Raw genomic sequence first — 18,403 nt, forward strand, 5'->3', positions numbered from 1 at the left:
AGTTACATAACTTGAAACAAAGAAAGAACTATTAACTTATTTTGAATAACCAAGCACTGTTGTACTTCCTGTTAGAAAGATTATCTTTGCTAAAATCTATCAATATAAAGGATTAATTTAACCAAAAGACACAATAGAAGCTCCTATATCATCTAAATCATAAGCTTACCAACAAGAGTCAAATGTTTGTTGTTTTGCTACTTAAACGAAAGAAAATGTTAATTCCACGTAGATTCTGATCAACTGCACATTTTCTTTGATTACAATCAAAGCATCAATAACAAAGCAGCATCTTACACTGGCATAGCATTTATATGTGTGTGTGTGTGTGTGTGTGTGTGTATGAATATACATAAATGTACAAATAAATGCTTGGGCCATTTTCACTTCCCTCATTTTTATTAGATCCTCAAGGGACAATCTCAGTGAAGCACGTCAAACAGATATTATAATCTCTGTTTTGCTGATATGTAAACTATGATCAAAAGCATTTTCTTTGATGACAGTATTTTTTTAATAAAGTTATTTAAAGTGTGAACTGACCTCAAAGAACAAATGTACAGGAGCTGTGTGTATATGCTGTAGCCTTTAGACAAAGGTGATTACTGTGGAATTTCCAGGGATAGAATGGCAAAGGAATATTAAGAACAGATCTGCCTAACATTGTTTTAAAGCTGTTCATTCAACTGTAATGTGTTTCCACACCTATGTCCCCCCTTCTTCTACATCTGCCACCCTCCACCCCCAGCAACCTTGAGTAAAGAGTGCTACACATACATGTGCTTTGGGAGAGTGGTTTACAGAGAGGGAAACTAAGGCAAAGGTGCTGAACTGAGAAAGAGAATATTCACAGGTGAATACAAGCAAAAAGAACATTGAGCAGAATCTTGGGCCAGAAGTGATCCTAGGAATGAGAGTGCTAGAAATTCAGAAAGTTTCAGAATCTCAAACCCAACTCAGTCCCATTAGCAACAAAGAAAATGGAAGCATTTAATATAATGCCAAGGACTTAGTAAAGTCAAAGTAGTAAGCTATTATTATGATTGAATCAAGTCTTTCAATTCCTCATTAAGTAGCTTACCAAATAAAATTTTAGCCTCAGGGGTATATTTTCAGAGTTTTCATAAAGCAATAATAACTTTTGTTTACTAACTATAACTTTCTTATTAAACAATTATTATATTAAATGTATCTGTATACCAAAAATAACAAATGAAACAGATATGCCGAATTCCACTGCAACACTGAGTCAGCTGTCCTCAAAGCAGCTTAAACAGAGAGAGATGTTGACGAATATAAACCACCAGACAGAACAGCCTCTGAAAATGTCAGGGCGCCTGCTGCCAGTCTGACATGCCAGCAGGTCCTTGACATCTAGAATGATGGAACACATCACTTTTCTTTTCCATTTCCCTACTGCCCTTTTTAATCTTCAATAACCCAGAGTGTTGTAGGCATGGTGTGAATACTGGTAGAGCTGGTGACTACTGGACCTGACTCCCTAAGGCAACATCACCATGTTGCCAAAACAGCACTAGACTAGGAATCAGAAGTTGCCAGCACTAATTCCGCCTCTACTCTACTACTGTGATGAAAGGCAAATCATTTGACCCTTTGGTTATGAAAGTCAGACTTTGGAGGTGCCTGGGTGGCTCAGTTGGTTGAACAGCAGACTTTGGCTCAGGTCATGACCTCGCGGTTTACGAGTTTGAGACCCGTGGCAGGCTCTGTGCCGACAGCTCAGAGCCTGAAGCCTGCTTCGGATTCTTTGTTTCCATTTCTCTCTGCCTCTCCCCTGCTCATGCTCTGTCTCTGTCTCAAAAATAAATTTAAAAAATTTAGAAATTTGTAAAAAACCTCAGCCTTTAGTTTTCCAATAAAATAAAACCATTGTACTAGAACTCAAACTGTGCTCTTCTAAACACTAAAGCTCTCAGCAAGCCACCTCAAAGTCTACTTGGCAATAATGGTGATGTGCCACAATACCCCTCTCCCCCACACACACTCTCAAGATAAGTTGTCCTGCTTTTATTTTTATTATTTAAGCTTCTGGTTTCTATTTTACATACCTTAGAGAAACACAAAATGAAACACTTAAGATTCAACTAGGCTTTTTCAATTCTACTTTAATAACTAAATAATAAAAGATAATGACAAAATAATGACATTTTAGAACTCTATTATGCAAATATTACAGTGAATAGCAGAGACTCTTTTGTGTTTCTACATTTCTAGTATGGATCCTCTGTTATAAAGATACCAGAACTGGCAGGGGAAAAGAGTGTGACTGGAGATCACAGGAAGGAAGGAAGTAGTACTTTAATGATCAACTATAGCCATGAAGTATTGTGCATGTCTATTTAAGGTACTTAAAATGTTTAAGAAATCCAAATTAGGAGCTTCTTCTCAAGCCCGTAAGTTAAAGATGATGATCCTCCACTTTTTATCTTAGGCTCTGTTCTCTCCCACCACCTACCGAGATGATCCCTTGCACCCTCCTAGCTTGCCTCTTCATCTCTCTATGAACTCATGATTTCCCACAGACCTGCATCTCTAGCTTCCAACATGCCATTTCCAAGTGGGTGGGCTTTCCTTGAGCTTTGCCTGAAATTCAACATAAGCAAATTGACCTATGTTTTCCACACCAAACTTGCTGCCCCTTTCTGTATTTCCCACTCAGGCAAAGACACCACAACCAATTAACTTCGGTTTGAAACTTAGCTATCAACTCAACACCTGCATCTATCTCCTTTAACAGAAATCCATTCAGTTAGGAGCAGCGAACTTGGCACTGATCTTTCCCCATTTCCGTCCTCACCCACTGCTCTGTCCTTGCTGAACATCATCCCCTCTCACATAGCTCATCCCTCTGCCCACCATCCCGCCTCTCAAATTCATCTTCAACATAAAAAGAATCTTTCTAAATTACAAATCTGATCTTTGCCACCAGGACAAAGTCAAACTACTTAGCATTGCTTTTACTGTTCTTCATGATGAGATCCTGCTCTTCCAGCCCCTCATTGACGACTCCCCAGTTTTCACAGTGCCGTACTCCCTTAAATGCAGATGTCTGTCCTATGTACAAAGTACAAACTGTGTACTTTCTCCCTTGCTCTCATCCCAGTTCCCATCTCCAAACCTAGCTACAGTCCCCTCATTCTATGACCTCAGCTTCCAGGTTACATCCTTTGAAAACGTCTTCCCTGACCTCCAGCTCCAGCTTAGCTGCTCTTCAACTGTGCTTCCACATTTCCTCTAATTTTTACATATTAGTTTACATTAAAACTACTTTTTTGCTTCTCTTTATTTTCTAGTAGTCCACAGGCTTTGTGAGAAGAGGAAATACCATTCACTGGCCTCACTCTCAAATCCCAAGAGGCCAGCAAAGGAATTTGCCCAATGGTTGGCTTTTCTTAAACACTACATAAATATGTTGAATGAATTCAGTCTGTCAACTCATGCTAACATTTAAGATTAAAATAAGTTCTCATCTGTTCTTGCTAGTTAAGTAGTTTTGGCCAAGTTACCCTGCTTGAGACCTCGTTGCACTTATTTACATAAAATGATGGCTTCTGACTATGAAGAACTATTTTCCAAATATTAAATGTTAATGAAAATATGTCTGGGAAATGATGGCTAAGTCAAAGAAATAAGTTTCACTGTTATCCTGTAAATCCAATTCCTACAATAAAAGTTTACTTAGAAAATAAGAGTAAAAGCATTTTAAAAATATTGACTTATTTAGCCCTCACATTACCACAGAGGAAAGTAAATAATCATTTCCATTTTCTAGGTGAAAAAATTTAGGCTCCAAAAGGTTAAGTGCCCATGTTTACACAGCTCTAAGCAATATAGCTCGGATCTGAAACCAGGCAGAAGGGAAATTAAAAGGACAATTCTTCCCTAAGTTGATCTACAGATTCAATGCAATCCCAATAAACATCTCAATGGGCATTTTTTTTTTTGTAGACATGTACAGGATGATTCTAAGATTTACCTGAAAAGGTAAGGGACCTAGAACAGCCTAAGCAGCATGGAAAAAGAACAAAGTTGAAGGACTTACTTTAAGAGTTATTATAAAGCTATCATCAAGCTGTGGTATAGGCATAAAAGAAAAAAATGATCAATGGAACAGAATGAGGAGTCCAGAAATAAGTCCACACATATGGTCAAATTATTTTCAACAAAGTTGAAACGTAATTCAATATATGATGCTAGAACAATTGGATATCCATATGTTAAAAAAGGGAACAGAAAGAACTTTGCTTTATATCTCACACCATTGATAAAAATTAATTCAAAATAGTTCACAGTTACATAAAACTATAAAATGTACATATCATTAAGAACTAGGGTTAGGCAAAGACTTCTTAAATATGACAATGAAAGTGTGATCTATATAGGATAAAATTGATAAACAGAACATCAAAATTAAATTTTTCTGCTTTTCAAAAGACACTATTATGTGAACAAGAAAACAAGCCATAGACTAGAAAAACATGTTTGCAAATCACATTATCTAGTAAAAGTCTTGCATCCAGAATAAAGAATTCAAAATTTAATTTTAAAAAATCCGCTCAAAATACATGGTCAAAACATCTGAACAGACAATACACCAAAGGCAATACAAAGATGGCAAATAAGCATGAAAAAAATGTTCAACATCATTAATTATTGGGAAATGCAAGTCAAAACCACATACAATACTACTATGCATCTATGTGCATGGCTAAGTTAAAAAAATAAATGACAGGGAAGATGTGAAGAAACTGAAACTCTCGCGCACTGCTGGCAAGAATGAAAAATGGTAAAACCGCTTTGTAAAAAAGTTTGGCAGTTTCTTAAAAACTTAAATATCCATCCACCATATGATGCCACTCCTAGGTATCTGCCCAAGAGGACTGAAAGTATATATCCACGCAAAGACTGTCATCAAATGTTCACAGCAGCTTGATCTGTAATATTTCCAAACTGGAAATAACTCAAATGTCCAAAAGGGAAAAGAATAGGTTGGGCTACATCATACAAAAGGATACTACTCAGCAATAATATGGGTGACTATCAAAATAATTACACTGAGTAAAAGAGCCAAATAAAAAAATGTACATATATATGTTTATATACATACACATAAGTACAGAATTCCATTTACATAAAAACTTTATTTTTTTATTTAAAAAATTTTAATGTTTATTTATTTTTGAGAGAATGAGAGACAGAGCATGAGCAGGGGAGGGGCAGAGAGAGAGAGGGAGACACAGAATCCAAAGCAGCCTCCAGGCTCTGAGCTATCAGCATAGAACCAACATGGAGCTCAAACCCAAAGACTGTGAGATCATGACCTGAGCCGAAGTCAGACACCCAACCGACTGAGACATCCAGGCAACCCCTATAAAATTTTTAGAAAATACCAACTCATTTATAGTGCTAGAAAGCAGGTAAGTGGTTATCTGGAGGTGAGGAGGGAATCCCAAAAGCACAGAAACAAACTTTTGGTGGTCATGGACATTTTTATAATCTTGATCATAGTGATGAATTCATAGATACATGTGTATGTCAGAACTTAGGAAACGTTGCAGTGTCAGTATGGTTTAGTGTATGTCATTTATAGATCATGGTAACTCCTGAAGAGCACAGGTGAACCAGTGGTCAAGGAAAGAGAACTGAGGCACTTCCCAATACGGGGAACTGAAAAGACAGGAATGAGAGAATGGGCTCTGGTCTACTCAAGATCATGGTTCCAAAGTCTCTAAACTAATGAAGGTAAGTAAGCAGCAGTTTAGAATTCAACAAAGGATAATATATTAAATCACTCAAAGCTTCCAACCTTTTTATATCAGATCCCCTATAAAGTGAGTCAGACAATGAGAGCTTCTCTGTTATCAGTCCCTTGAGGTTCATGCTGATCCCTGTAATAGTTCAGTATTAAAATTGCAACCAAGCAAAAGGAAACACTCAAGTGACAAAGAGCTCTGTGCCTAAAAGGAGGAGGCCTTTTAAAAATCTTGAAGCTATACAGTTCTTACTTGAATCAACATTAGATTATATTCCCGATTTCAGCATTTTCTTTCAGTTCCTCCACTGTGTTCATAAACACACAGATTTCCTTCTCTTTTTCCCAGGACAAGAAATGAACAGAGGACAAAACTGCCTCTATCTGTCCTTGGGAGGGAGAACAAAATGATTTATTTCATACTGAGTCAGCAGCATTGTGAACTAAGTGTGGGGTACAGGGTCTTCAAGACCTCTGTGATGAAGATGAACAGTCAAAGGACTTAATTTTATATTCTACAGATAAAAATCTGATTATCTCAGTGATCAGCTCTATGGTCCTATCCTGCACTTACTATGATTGATAAAGCCTCTCTGCCTTTTCCAAATTTGAACTGAAAAGGGAAAGACTGGTCCTCCAAATCTTTGCAGCCCTGTTCTAGTCCCTCACTGAAAGAAAGAGGTGATTGTATGCTCCAATGCACAACCATACTATTCTGGTTAGGCATTACACTATTTAGTGGGTCCCAACGCTGGGATCAGAGAAAACTCAATGTGCATCAGCAGCACATAAAATGCCTTAGTAAAAGGCAAATCTGATTATGTCAATCATCCATTTAAAATCTTCCAGGGACTTGCCACACTGCTCAGATTCAACATCCTCTCACTCCCCAGCCAGTGCTCTCGGCATGCCCACCCGGCCACTTCATGCTCTGCACAACTGAACTTCCTGCATGTCCAGATGAACAGTCTTATCTTCATGACATTTTGCTCTTATAACATGCTTTCTCCTCTGAGCCTGGCTTTGCTGGCTAGTGTCTATTTATCTCAAAGGTCTCAGCTTTGATATCACTTCTAGAAAACCTTTCTTCAGGGAGCCTATCATAAGCCTAATAAGGGTGCCCAAATATGTCCATGTCTTGAGGAACCTGAGAATATGTCACAGTGCAAACGTGAATTAAAGTAACAGATGGAATTAAGTTTCTCTAATCAGCTGACCTTGAGATGGGGAGATTAGACTGGATTACCCGGTGAGTTCAATATAATCACAAAGGTCCTCAGAGAGACAGAGAGGAGAAAAGGAGGAAGAGGGGGAGAGAGAGAGGTGAAAGAGACACAGACAGGCAAGTCAGAGATGTGATGACATAAACAGAGGTCTCAGTGATGCTGACTTTGAAGACAGAGGAAGAGACCATGAGCCAAGGCATGTGGGCAGCCTCTAGAAGCTAAAAAACACAAGGAAACAGATTTTCTCCTGGAGCCTCCAGAAGGAACACAGTCCTGCCAATGCCTCAATTTTGGCCCAGGGAGACCCATTTTGAACTTCTGATGTCCAGCACCTGCAGACAGAACTGTGGTGATTTGGCAGAGCAGCAATCAACAACTAAATTCGGAGCCCCTCAGCACAGCCGTGCAGCTTCTGCGTGCCCCTTGAGCAGCCTAGCTCTGCCACAGTTTACATGACACTGTAGGTTTCTGGTTTGCCCACCAGAGTCTGCCCACCATGGCTATGTCTGCAACCAGGAGCCCAGTGAGTATGACCTCAGTAAATGGTGACCAGTCATCTCTACCTCCAAATGGAATCAAGCTAACTCTCCCAATCTGCAGTACTCTTGCTCTATTTTTTGCCAGTCCTAAAATGCTACCTACAATATTCAAATCTGATCTAATTTCTAGGCCTGTTTTAAGTGTTTGCTAAATTTCTGGCTCATTCTGATCCCCCCCATGACACCCAGTTCTATTATACATTAAAATTATACTAGGTCTTATGGTTTCAGTTATATGAGTGTTAAATTCCAAATTAGGTATAAAGAACCCTGAAGATGAAATCCAAGGGATAATACAAAATAACTTAGAAATTTGAGAAGTTTTATTCAAATGTGAAATATTACTGTCACCACAAATTTGCATTTTATCTGAGATCACAGTAGTGCTTGGCTTTCCAAGGGGACACCACTCTTCCATGGCTAAGAGAAATAATGCTTACAGCTCTTCTTGCCTTTTGGAGGGAAAAACAAGTATATGCCTAAGAGTGAATTAACCTGTCCTTGGATACTTTCTGCAATATGTGAACCTTGACTGGATCTTGGTTTGAGGAGGTAAGGAAGAGGGGAAATTCCAATAGACATTTTGGCAGCAAAAGGGAAAATAGGAATATGGATCACTTCTAGACAAGAAAGTTATTAATTTTTTTTAGATATGATAATGATATTGTGGTTATAAAGGAGAATGTAAGAGATGCATGATTTATAGGAGTGAAGGGCCATGAGGTCTGCAATTTATTTTCAAACAGTTCATTAACAAAATATTTGCATATGCGGCAAGATAAAGCAAATCTGTCAAAAGCTTAACAATTGTTAAACCTAAGAGCTGAGTGTACAGATGATCACTATACTAGCTTTTTAACTTTTCTACATGATTAGAAACTTTCATAATAAAAAGCTGGGAAAAATTCAAAACTAAACAATACACTGTTTGGGGATACAAATACCTTATAAACCTATCAAGAGAAGGAAATATTGAATATAAAATTCAGGGTGTGATCAGCTCAGTTCCTAAGGGGTTCCTTGTATCATGATACTTTTGTACCAATTCTGTATTTATTAATAACAATTTTATAAGTAGTACCACCACCTGCGGAATTCCAGGGGACACCATCTACATTAAGTCCTACATGAATGGTGTCCCAGAGTTGTTCAAAGACAACACAGAGGGGTGTCTGGGTGGCCCAGTCGGTTAAGCATCCAACTGCAGCTCAGGTCATGATCTCATGGTTTGTGGGTTCGAGCCCCACGTCGGGCTCTGTGCTGACAGCTCAGAGCCTGGAGCCTACTTCAGATTCTGTGTCTCACTCTCTCTCTCTGCCTCTCCCCCACTCATTCCTGTTTCTCTCTCTCAAAAATAAATAAACATCATGAAATAATTTAAAAAACAAAGACAAAAAGACAACACAGAAACAGTTCCTGTACAAACACAGTAAGTGCGTGAAAGGAAAATAAAAACCAAAACCTTGAAAGACACAGGAGTCTAATTTTGTTTTTGTTGTTGTTGTTTTCCTTAGTTTATTGTCAAGTATGTTTACTTATAACACCCAGTGCTCCCAACAAGTGCCCTACTCCATGTCCATCACCCTCCTTCCCCTCTCCCCCACGACCCCTCAGCCCTCAGTTTGTTCTCAGACTTCAAAAATCTCTCATGGTTTGCCTCCCTCTCCCTCTCCCCAACTATGTTTCCCCTTCTTCTCCCATTTTGTCCTCAGTTAACATCCTCATAATCCAACTATATGTGCAAACATAGGGTATCTGTCCTTCTCTGCCTGACTTATTTCGCTCAGCATAGCACCCTCTAGTTCCATCCATGTTGCTACACATGGCCAGATTTCATTCTTTCTCATTGCCATGTAGTATTCCATTGTATAAATATACCACATCTTCTTGATCCATTCATCAGTTGATGGACACTTAGGCNCAGGATCATATGGTTTTTATCTTTTCTTTTGTTAAAGTGATGTATCACATTGATTGATTTATGAATATTGAAGAATATTGAACCAGCCCTGTAACCCAGGAATGAATCCCACTTGATCATGGTGGATAATTCTTCTTATGTGCTCTTGGATTTTATTTGCAAGTATCTTGTTGAGGATTTTTGCATCCGTATTCATCAAGGATATTGGCTTTTAGTTCTTTTTTTTTGCTGGGTCTCTGTCTGACTTGGGAATCAAAGTGATGCTGGCTTCGTAAAATGAGTCTGGAAGTTTTCCTTCGATTTCTATTTTTTGGAATAGCTTGAGAAGAATGGGTATTAATTCTGTTTTGAATATCTGGTAGAATTCCCCACAGAAGCCATCTGGCCCAGGGCTCTTATTTGTTGGGAGATTTTTGATAACTGATTCAATTTCCTCACTAGTTATGGGTCTGCTCAGATTTTCTATTGCAGGAGTCTAATTTTGTTTTCCAGATCTGGACTTTTGGATTTTAAGGTAAAATGTTAAGCCCCAGGCTGGCTTAGTAAACATGTGCTGCCCCACAGCACCACATTGTTTTCAAATAAACTGCTTGGAAGAGAAATGTGGCATTGAGCCCAATCTTAACTGCCAAAGTTTGGTCTCACCTGGGCCAGACAGATGAAGAAGTCAGACTGGCGTCATCAGACTTAACATAAAGTTCTTAAACTGCTGGCCATGGATCCTGGCAAATAAAGGGAACTGCAAGCATAGCCAAGAACAGAAAAGTATAGCTGCTTTCCTGGCCACCATGTTAGCAAAAAGGAACTTCAAATTTCTGTAGGTAGGAGCTCCTCACGTTGGACTGGACTCTTGTTTCTCCCTTTCTGTGTATTTCAATTTTTTATATTTAAAAGAAAGCTTACAACATTGATAGTTCTGAGTCTTAAGCAAACAAACTATCAATGACATGACATGAAAAATAACTTTGACCTCTCCTCGTGGATAAGAAAATTAGTAACACTTAGAAAGATAACTAAACTTGGCATGTGACCAACAACCAACTGGTTGCTAATGAAATTAGTTCCTTTTCTGGAGTCACTTCAAAATGTGATGTCATTCTCATTAAATAGGTTCTGAAATACTTCCCAACTAAATGAATCAAGGTGTAAATAGCTATAAAATAAAAACAAATGATTTCTTCTCCTAATCAATCACAAAATAGGTGAGGAAACACTAAAAATTATTGTGTGAGTTAAATCCAGGTGCTTAAAATCACATAATGATAGGTTTTAAACTAAAAGGCTCTAACCAAATTCAGAAAGGCTAAATTAGTTCAAAAATCACAGAAAGTAGTGAGAGTACAAAAAGGTCCTAAGTATTTTAATTAATTTTTAAATTTAGGACCATATACCTAATTTCTCCTCTATATTTTTTTTAGTCAGAAAATTCCAGGTAAGTCCCAGCTCTTAACACTGTGTGACCTTGGGAAAGGAATTTAGGTTTTCTCAGGTGTAAACTAAGGCTATTTCCCTTGTCTACACAATTGTTAAGAGAGTGAAATTAGTATTATGTACAAGTGAGTACTTTGCAAACTATAAATTACTTTATTACCTTTATTCCATACAGTTGAAGTCCACAGTCCAAGAAATCAGTATATTCTACAATTAGTTGTTAAGCAACAGACAAATCCTGGCCTCACCCCTTTTTTCAAAGGTACAAAGAGCCATAAAAAAGATGACATTTAATCAGAGCCTCAAACAGACACCCAACAAGTATTTACTAAATGAACAGAAGAAAGCCTAGCCTCACAAAACATCTGTATACATATTCTTAAATGATATATTTTCCTTATACTAAATCAAAATGTGTATTTTTAAAAAAAGACATTCCCAACCACAGAACAGGTAAGGAAAAACAAGCAGGAAAAAAACCTTTGTATTTAGCTGTGCTATCCATGAAGAAATGGGGGAGGGTCTGCTTCACAAAAAAGGATAACCATGCTCTACATGTAAACATAATTTTTCTCTACGAGATCATTTTCAAGAGTATTACTTTAAATCATGTCGTGTTTCCCTAGGACATCTATGACAAACAAAATATCGTGCCTCAAAAAGTCCACTGCAGTACACATCCAAAGCCTGATACAGCTGAGGACATCCTAAGATAAAATTTCTTGAAATATTAAGAAAATAAACTGCTGAAAGTCAAGATCACAAACAGTAAGTAAAAACTCATATGGGATGTCCCAAGAATAACAGAACACATCATTTAAAGGTATAAGAAGAGACTACCCACCCTCACCTCCAAATAGTTTACCTCCTACATTAACATGACTTTAAAATGTGACTGTCTACATTAGCATAATTTTAATATTCCTGGACACTGGATCTAGAGTTCACTGTTCACCAAAAGACCTTTTGAAAGACACTTTAACCCTTTCATGAGAAGCATCAACAAATAAGTTTCCTCCTAAGATTCTTTGAACCCTTGCCTTAAAATCCTTGTGTGGCTACTGTCACCAACCCCAACCTGTTCTCTGTGATAGGTACTCAATCCCATACAAGTCCTTGCATTAAAAGACATGCATTAAGCCAAACTTCCGATTCTCACCAAAATCCAACCTTGCCTTTCCCACACTAAGACTCTGCCAAAGCTCTGTTTAGATGCTGTTCTTCCTCAACGCAGGAAGCCATAAACTCACCTCTGTCTTATCAATTCATTGGTTGGTAATATTTGGGAGGTCTGCATTCAAAAAGTATTGTTAAATAAAATGAATATGCTGCAAATGACAAAAGAATCATGGAAAATTATTCAGGTGGTAATACTGACTTATAATTGATCAACAATTAGGGAGTATCAGTCTCAACAGTACTCTAGATCTAAATATTAGTATTTATTAATGGCCTAAACTTAAATGAAAAAAAAAAAGGAAAATGGTTATTACACCTACAGGTGATCCCAAGACAGACCCATCATCGAGTGTGCCGAAATGATGAATTTATAGAAACACAAGTTCCAAAACTAAAAATTTATTTTAAAAAAATACTACAGTTATTTATGAAAGAAACTACATACATCTGAAATAGGGAAGGACAGAAATTAACTGACCAGATTGTTTCACCCTCAACCTCACAAACCAAAATCTGTATCAAAGTAGCAGTCCCACCTTGTCCCCCAGCCCACTACTCACATGTGTCCCTCATTACTAGCCATACTTCCATGTGCACCCCTTCTCTCCCACTTTTGGTCCAGGATATCAGCTCTTAGCTTGGCTTCCAACTGCTCAATCCCTCTCGACCCATCCAGAGCTTCAATAACCCACTTTGGTCTTCAGTCCACTTCGCCGCCGACCCTATCATGTGGTCAGCCACCTGAATTTAGCCTTGATGATTTTCTCATTCCTTTGGCATTCCTGACCTGGCATTCCCAGGCTGAAATCACAGCTAGTGCCTTTCTTATTCTCAGCTATTTAATGGGGGCTATTGCCAACACATATACTTGTTGTGAGGAGCAAGTAAAGTAAGATGTTATAGGGGCCAAGAGCAGGCAGCCCCAAGATGAGCGACTTTGACATGAAGATTATTTTGAATTAAAGGCAATCAAACCCAGCAGATTCAGAAAAAGCTCTTTACCTCCACCCCCCACGCAACTGCCTAAAAAGCATTTAGATAGAGGACCTGCTCCAGGTGGAGAGTGATCACCATAAATAACTACATTATACTATGAACAACGTATGATAGGGAAGAACCTAGCTATGCCTGTTTGATCAAAGTTCTCCATGTTCCATGTTTCTCAGAGGCTCAGCAAACATTTGTTTACCAACATTTGCTTTTCTTCATCCTCCTGTGAATTGTATTTCTTCCCTCTGAAATTCCAGATCCCTACCCCCTTTCTCCCTATGTACCCCCTTCTCCTTATATACCATACATACTTCATGTTGCCTGTCTTTGAAATTTCCATGGCTGTCTTGATTCCCTGTACATATAAAATTAAATTTTATTTCTCCTATTAATCTTTTTTAAAGTTTCGTTTATTTATTTATTTTGAGTGAGAAAGTTAGCATGCGAGCAGGGGAGGGACAGTGAGAGGGAGAGAGAGAATCCCAAGAAGACTTCACACTATCAGTGCAGAGAGGAATGCAGGACTCAAACCCATAAACCATTAGATCATGACCTGAGCCAAAGTCAGACACTTAACCAACTGAGCCACCCAGGTCCACCTCCTATTAACCTGTCTTTTGTCAATATCATTTTTTGTCCAGCTTGAAGGACCCTGAAGGTCAAAGGAAAGACTTCCTCCTCAATAATATAAAAGTACTCTGTAAAATCTAAATCACTCTACAAGTATCAACTAATATGACTATTACTGCTACTGAGTTGAGAACTATGCTAATTTGGTACACAATAAATTTGTGTTTTTAGTTCAACTGAATTTTTTATAGAAAAGTTTTTTAATCTTTGTTTATTTTTGAGAGAGATAAAGAGACAGACTGTGAGGGAGGCAGGGACAGAGAGAGGGGGAGACACAGAATCCAAAACAGGCTCCAAGCTCTGAACTGTCAGCACAGAGCCCCAGGCAGGGCTCAAATTCACCAACCTTGAGATCATGACCTGAGCCTAATTCGGACACTTAACCGACTGGATCACCTGGGTGCCCTTCAACAGAATCTTCACTGAGTGAAAATTCTGTTGGTTGCCTCTTGGTCATTTCATATCATACTCTCTAAAATAACACTCCAAACAGGTCCTAGTCAGAGAGAACTTCTAGTTCCAGTTCAGCTGCTTGCTCTAGGTCATCCTGGGCAGTAACAACCACACTCTAGAGCAAGTTTATGATATATATTATATACATTAAAATAGAGAGAGAGAGATTGGGTTGAACTAAATTGTTTTTAAAACCCCTTGAAGCTATATGGTTCTCAGACCCTACTTTACTGAGAAAAGTGAAAGCATCAAACACTTTGATCTAATCTCTTCTGCTTTTCAAAATGTTTTTGCATCCACCCTCTATTCCTTCTTTCTTTTCCTTGGATACTCTAATCTGTATTCTCCATACCCATCTGTTTCCTTTTTTCTAGGGCCTGCCCATCCTCATCAGTATCTTGACTCTCATTTGACTTCTTTCATACAAATACCTATCTTCTCTCCTTTGAAAAAGATTTTATTTTTTTTAAATTAAAAAATTGATGTTTATTTATTTTTGAGACAGAGAGAGAGAAAGCGAGCACAAGCAGGAGAGGGGCAGAGAGAGGGACACAAAAGGTATTAAGCAGGCTCTGTGCTGACAGCAGACAGCTGGATGTGGAGCTCAAACTCACTACCTGCAAGATCATGACCTGAGGTGAAGTCGGACGCTGAACGGACGGAGTTATGCAGGTGCCACTGAAAAAGTAGATTTTCATTTGAACTTCCTCTCTAATTGCTATCCTGTACTCCCCTTCACTGGCACTTTCTAACAATAACCACCAGTACTTCACCTCTCATATTCTTCAACCTAAAACCTAGCTTCTAGGATCTTCTGCTAAACTCACTGTCCTATACCTCCCCTTCATTCCTAAATACTATTGATGATATCCTTCCTTGAGCCCCCAAGACCTCATTGTCCTGGTTGCCGTCCTATACATACAGCCCTGCTCTATACATGAGCACCTCCCAAGGCTCTGTTTTCAATTTTCTCCCCTCTTATATTCTAATCAAAAGTTGACATTTCCAGACCCAACCTTTCATTTCAGTTTCCATCACTATCTTGAATCACCTCTCTATTTTAGAGAATGACAAACCCTGGCCAACCCAATTCAGTCATGCTCACTCCCAACCTGCAAAACTATGCCCCAAATTTTTGCTTCTTCCTTTAAAGCCTATTAAGTTATGGATCAAAGTATATCTGCCAGTAGGTCCTTCCTGTGTTACTCTTAACTCTGATCACCCTAGTCTAGGTTCCACAACCATTATCTAAAATGTACATTCTCTCTCAACCCTTATTTTCCTGCACCTACCAGACCTACTACAAGCTCTCCTCATTTCATATCTATCACATTTGCAAAACACGCCTATCTGGTTTCTTTGCAACAGGTATCTCCTGCTTCCAACACTTTCTCTAGGCTGCTGCTACAACGATACGCTAATGCCTCTGCAAAAACTTTCCAGTTGTTTCCCAGGGTCCATAAAACAAGGTCTAACCTCCTTCACAAGACCTTCAAGCTCCCAGTCGCACCTCCCAAACGTACAGTTTACGCTCCAGGATCATCAATCTATTTTCAGTTCCCAGTGCCTATAATGCTGACTCAAGAAACAGTTTCCTCATGCCCTTTGCCTAGAATGCCCTGCCCCAACGCTTGCATACCTGGTGAGTCCCCAGGCACCTTTTCATTCCAAGCTCAACCCTCCTCTCCTGTTTAAAGCTCTTCCAGTTGTCCCCATGGAGAGTGCAACTATGCTCTCCATGCTCACAATCAGCCCTGTTAGATTTCTAATAAATCTAACTAACTCGTGTGTCTGTGGGGAGGTTCCTTGAGGGGGCGGTCTTGTCATCCTTCATGTATTACTCCAAGCATTTAACAACTGGAAACACTCCCCCGCAGGTAAGACACACTTTTTCACTTGCTGACTGTCTGGAGCACAGAGCCTTCTCCCAACACGTCTCCAGGTCCTGAACAATGAGAATGCCACATCAACACCATTACAAATGGTTTAGGAGTGTACTGTAATAGCAGAATATAATAATACTTCATTAATTCCCCCAAGAGTTCTGCCTTTACCTCAACTTGAACAGAGAAGAGATTTAAAACAGTTTAAATGGACCAAATATTAACCAGCCTCTGATGTGCAAGCTGATTTTAAAACAGCCCTTGACCTGGAAAGACAGGTGCATTCAAGTATACACCCTGATAAGAAAGGACAGATAGAGGATAGAGTTCAATGTCTCAGGGCTTGCCCAGTCAAGAGTTCCTTGTGATAAACTCTAAAAGAGTACAGCAATATTTTAGACAGTTTGAAAGTGCTCATCCTTGCCTAAGGAATCTTGACAGAATGGATTGCATATGACAACATCTACTCTCAGAAAACAAAATCCAGCTGGGTGCGTATTAATGAAAACCAATAGCGCAGTGTTTATAAATAAATAAATGAGTATGCAGTAAGGTAACCCAGTCATAGATAGTTAGAGACAACAGTTCTAATGATCAAATCAAACCACAGTAGTTTCCATTTTAAGTACATTAGGTTGTTAAGAAACTAAATTAATTCAGAAGTTATTTTATGCATGGCTTCCTGAACATGTTTTCTCTTATTAAAAGCTTGTTAGCTTCTGCTGGTTAAGGAAGTCAACATGGGGAAGCTGGTATTTCCTTGATTCTAAATTATACCAGTGCTAAAACAAATCCCAACCTAATTATTTCTATTTTTGGTCTAGTTTCCAAGGCAGTTTTCACAAAAACTAGTCTCAGCCCACTGTTTCTAGCTTTGTAACACCAACCTTCAGTAACTGGAAACTGTTATATTTTGTGTAATTCCTTGACACATATGCACCATCACAGACTCTCATTCTATTCTACCTGTTATCAAGGGTAGAAAATAAATAGATCTGTCTTCCCACTGATTCTACAGTTTCTTTCCTAAAATTACTGTTATATTTATTATTTCATGATGGATATCCTGTGACATTCCTACCAGGGCTTTTTAACTTGGGTTACATCAAGTTCATCAACATCAAGTTGCAGGTGGAACCCTCCGCAAATCAGAACTGCCCAGTGAGCCTCTGCTACAGGACAAACCAGAAGAAAGGGTATCAGGAAACACTTCTACTTCCAAAAGGCCACGGATTTGACCTTGGGCAATCCATTTCACTTCTGTAATTCAAACTGCAATGCTTGCTTCTAAAAAAGAATGCCTCTAGGAACAGTTTAAGAGTTTTGAGCTTCTAAAATACAATGAAACTGTATAAATAGATTTTATGAAGCAAACTATTCTCGGGTCCAATGTCCTAAACCGTCCAGTCTAAAAGGTCATAAAAGTGCTTGGTCTTCCCAAAATTCCTACTTGGACCACTGTGTTATGGAATAAGCTGAGCTTTGGCTCTTTCCCTACCTTTAAATAGAACGGGAGTTAAAAGTCCTCATGAATTATCATATGAGGTCAAATGAAATCCACTAGTAGAGAGAAGAGCTGCACTGTCTTGGGACTCAAAAGCAGCTCTGGATTACAATAGTGTCACGTGTATGATACTCACACACACACACACACACACCCCCCCTAAGCCCCATCTATCATACAGAGAAAGGGCCGAGGAAACTAAACAGTGCTGATGGGGGAGCTCAACAAGCCTAGCCACCAACGTCAGGATCCAATGACATGTTAGAAAGGAAGGTGCACGTCTTAACTTCAGTCCTAATAACTTTGTTCCTCTAGAGAGAAGAGGTGTTAGGTGGCAGCTACTAGAAAAGTGGCAGGTCCCAGCCTCACTCCAGCGTCGGCTTCAGACGCCAGGAAGGGGAACTGGAATGGGAAGAAACTAAACTGGAGTCCAGCTGAATCATCCAGCCTTCCTGGGCAGCGGTCGTGGTCATCCTGGGAAACGCACTGTCTCTGGTGTCCGGGTTCTCAAGCCCGCTTGAGGAAGGAGAAAATACTGCCAGGCCGGAGGAAGGCGCAGTGGGCAGCTCTGCGGCTTCCCCACACATTCCTCGGGCCCCACCCTTGCTCCCAGGTGTCCCGGCCCAAACCAGGACCCAACCCTGGTTGGCGCAGGTGTGCTCCTCTCGCGGCTCTACTCACTTTGTCACTGGTGCTCTCGGTTTCGTGGTCGCNCGGCGCCGCCGCTCCCCCGGGGCCAGGGCAGCCTCCCCGGTGCCTCAGCTCCAACATCTCCCGCTCCCGCGCGGCCGTGGCGGCCTCCTCCAGCGCCCCGAAACCCGGGCCGCGCGCTGGGTCTCACTGAGCTGGGGGCCTGCTCCCCCCCCGCCGCGCC

At 39.6% G+C, this 18,403-nt stretch overlaps 1 protein-coding gene across 1 annotated transcript in view; it reads right to left on the reverse strand.

The window, feature by feature from the left end:
* The window catches only part of CDS1 (CDP-diacylglycerol synthase 1), a 70,859-nt gene extending 52,479 nt beyond the window's left edge, over window positions 1–18,380 (reverse strand). Inside the window, exon 1 of the mRNA XM_077765178.1 lies at window positions 18,211–18,380. Coding sequence (XP_077621304.1) covers window positions 18,211–18,300 — 90 coding nt within the window. The 5' untranslated portion in view covers window positions 18,301–18,380. The remainder of the gene's footprint in view (window positions 1–18,210) is intronic.
* Window positions 18,381–18,403: the final 23 nt, after the last annotated feature.

The sequence above is a fragment of the Crocuta crocuta genome, unplaced genomic scaffold, assembly GCF_008692635.1.
Source record: "Crocuta crocuta isolate KB4526 unplaced genomic scaffold, BGI_CrCroc_1.0 scaffold134, whole genome shotgun sequence".
Taxonomy (NCBI): Eukaryota; Metazoa; Chordata; class Mammalia; order Carnivora; family Hyaenidae; genus Crocuta; species Crocuta crocuta.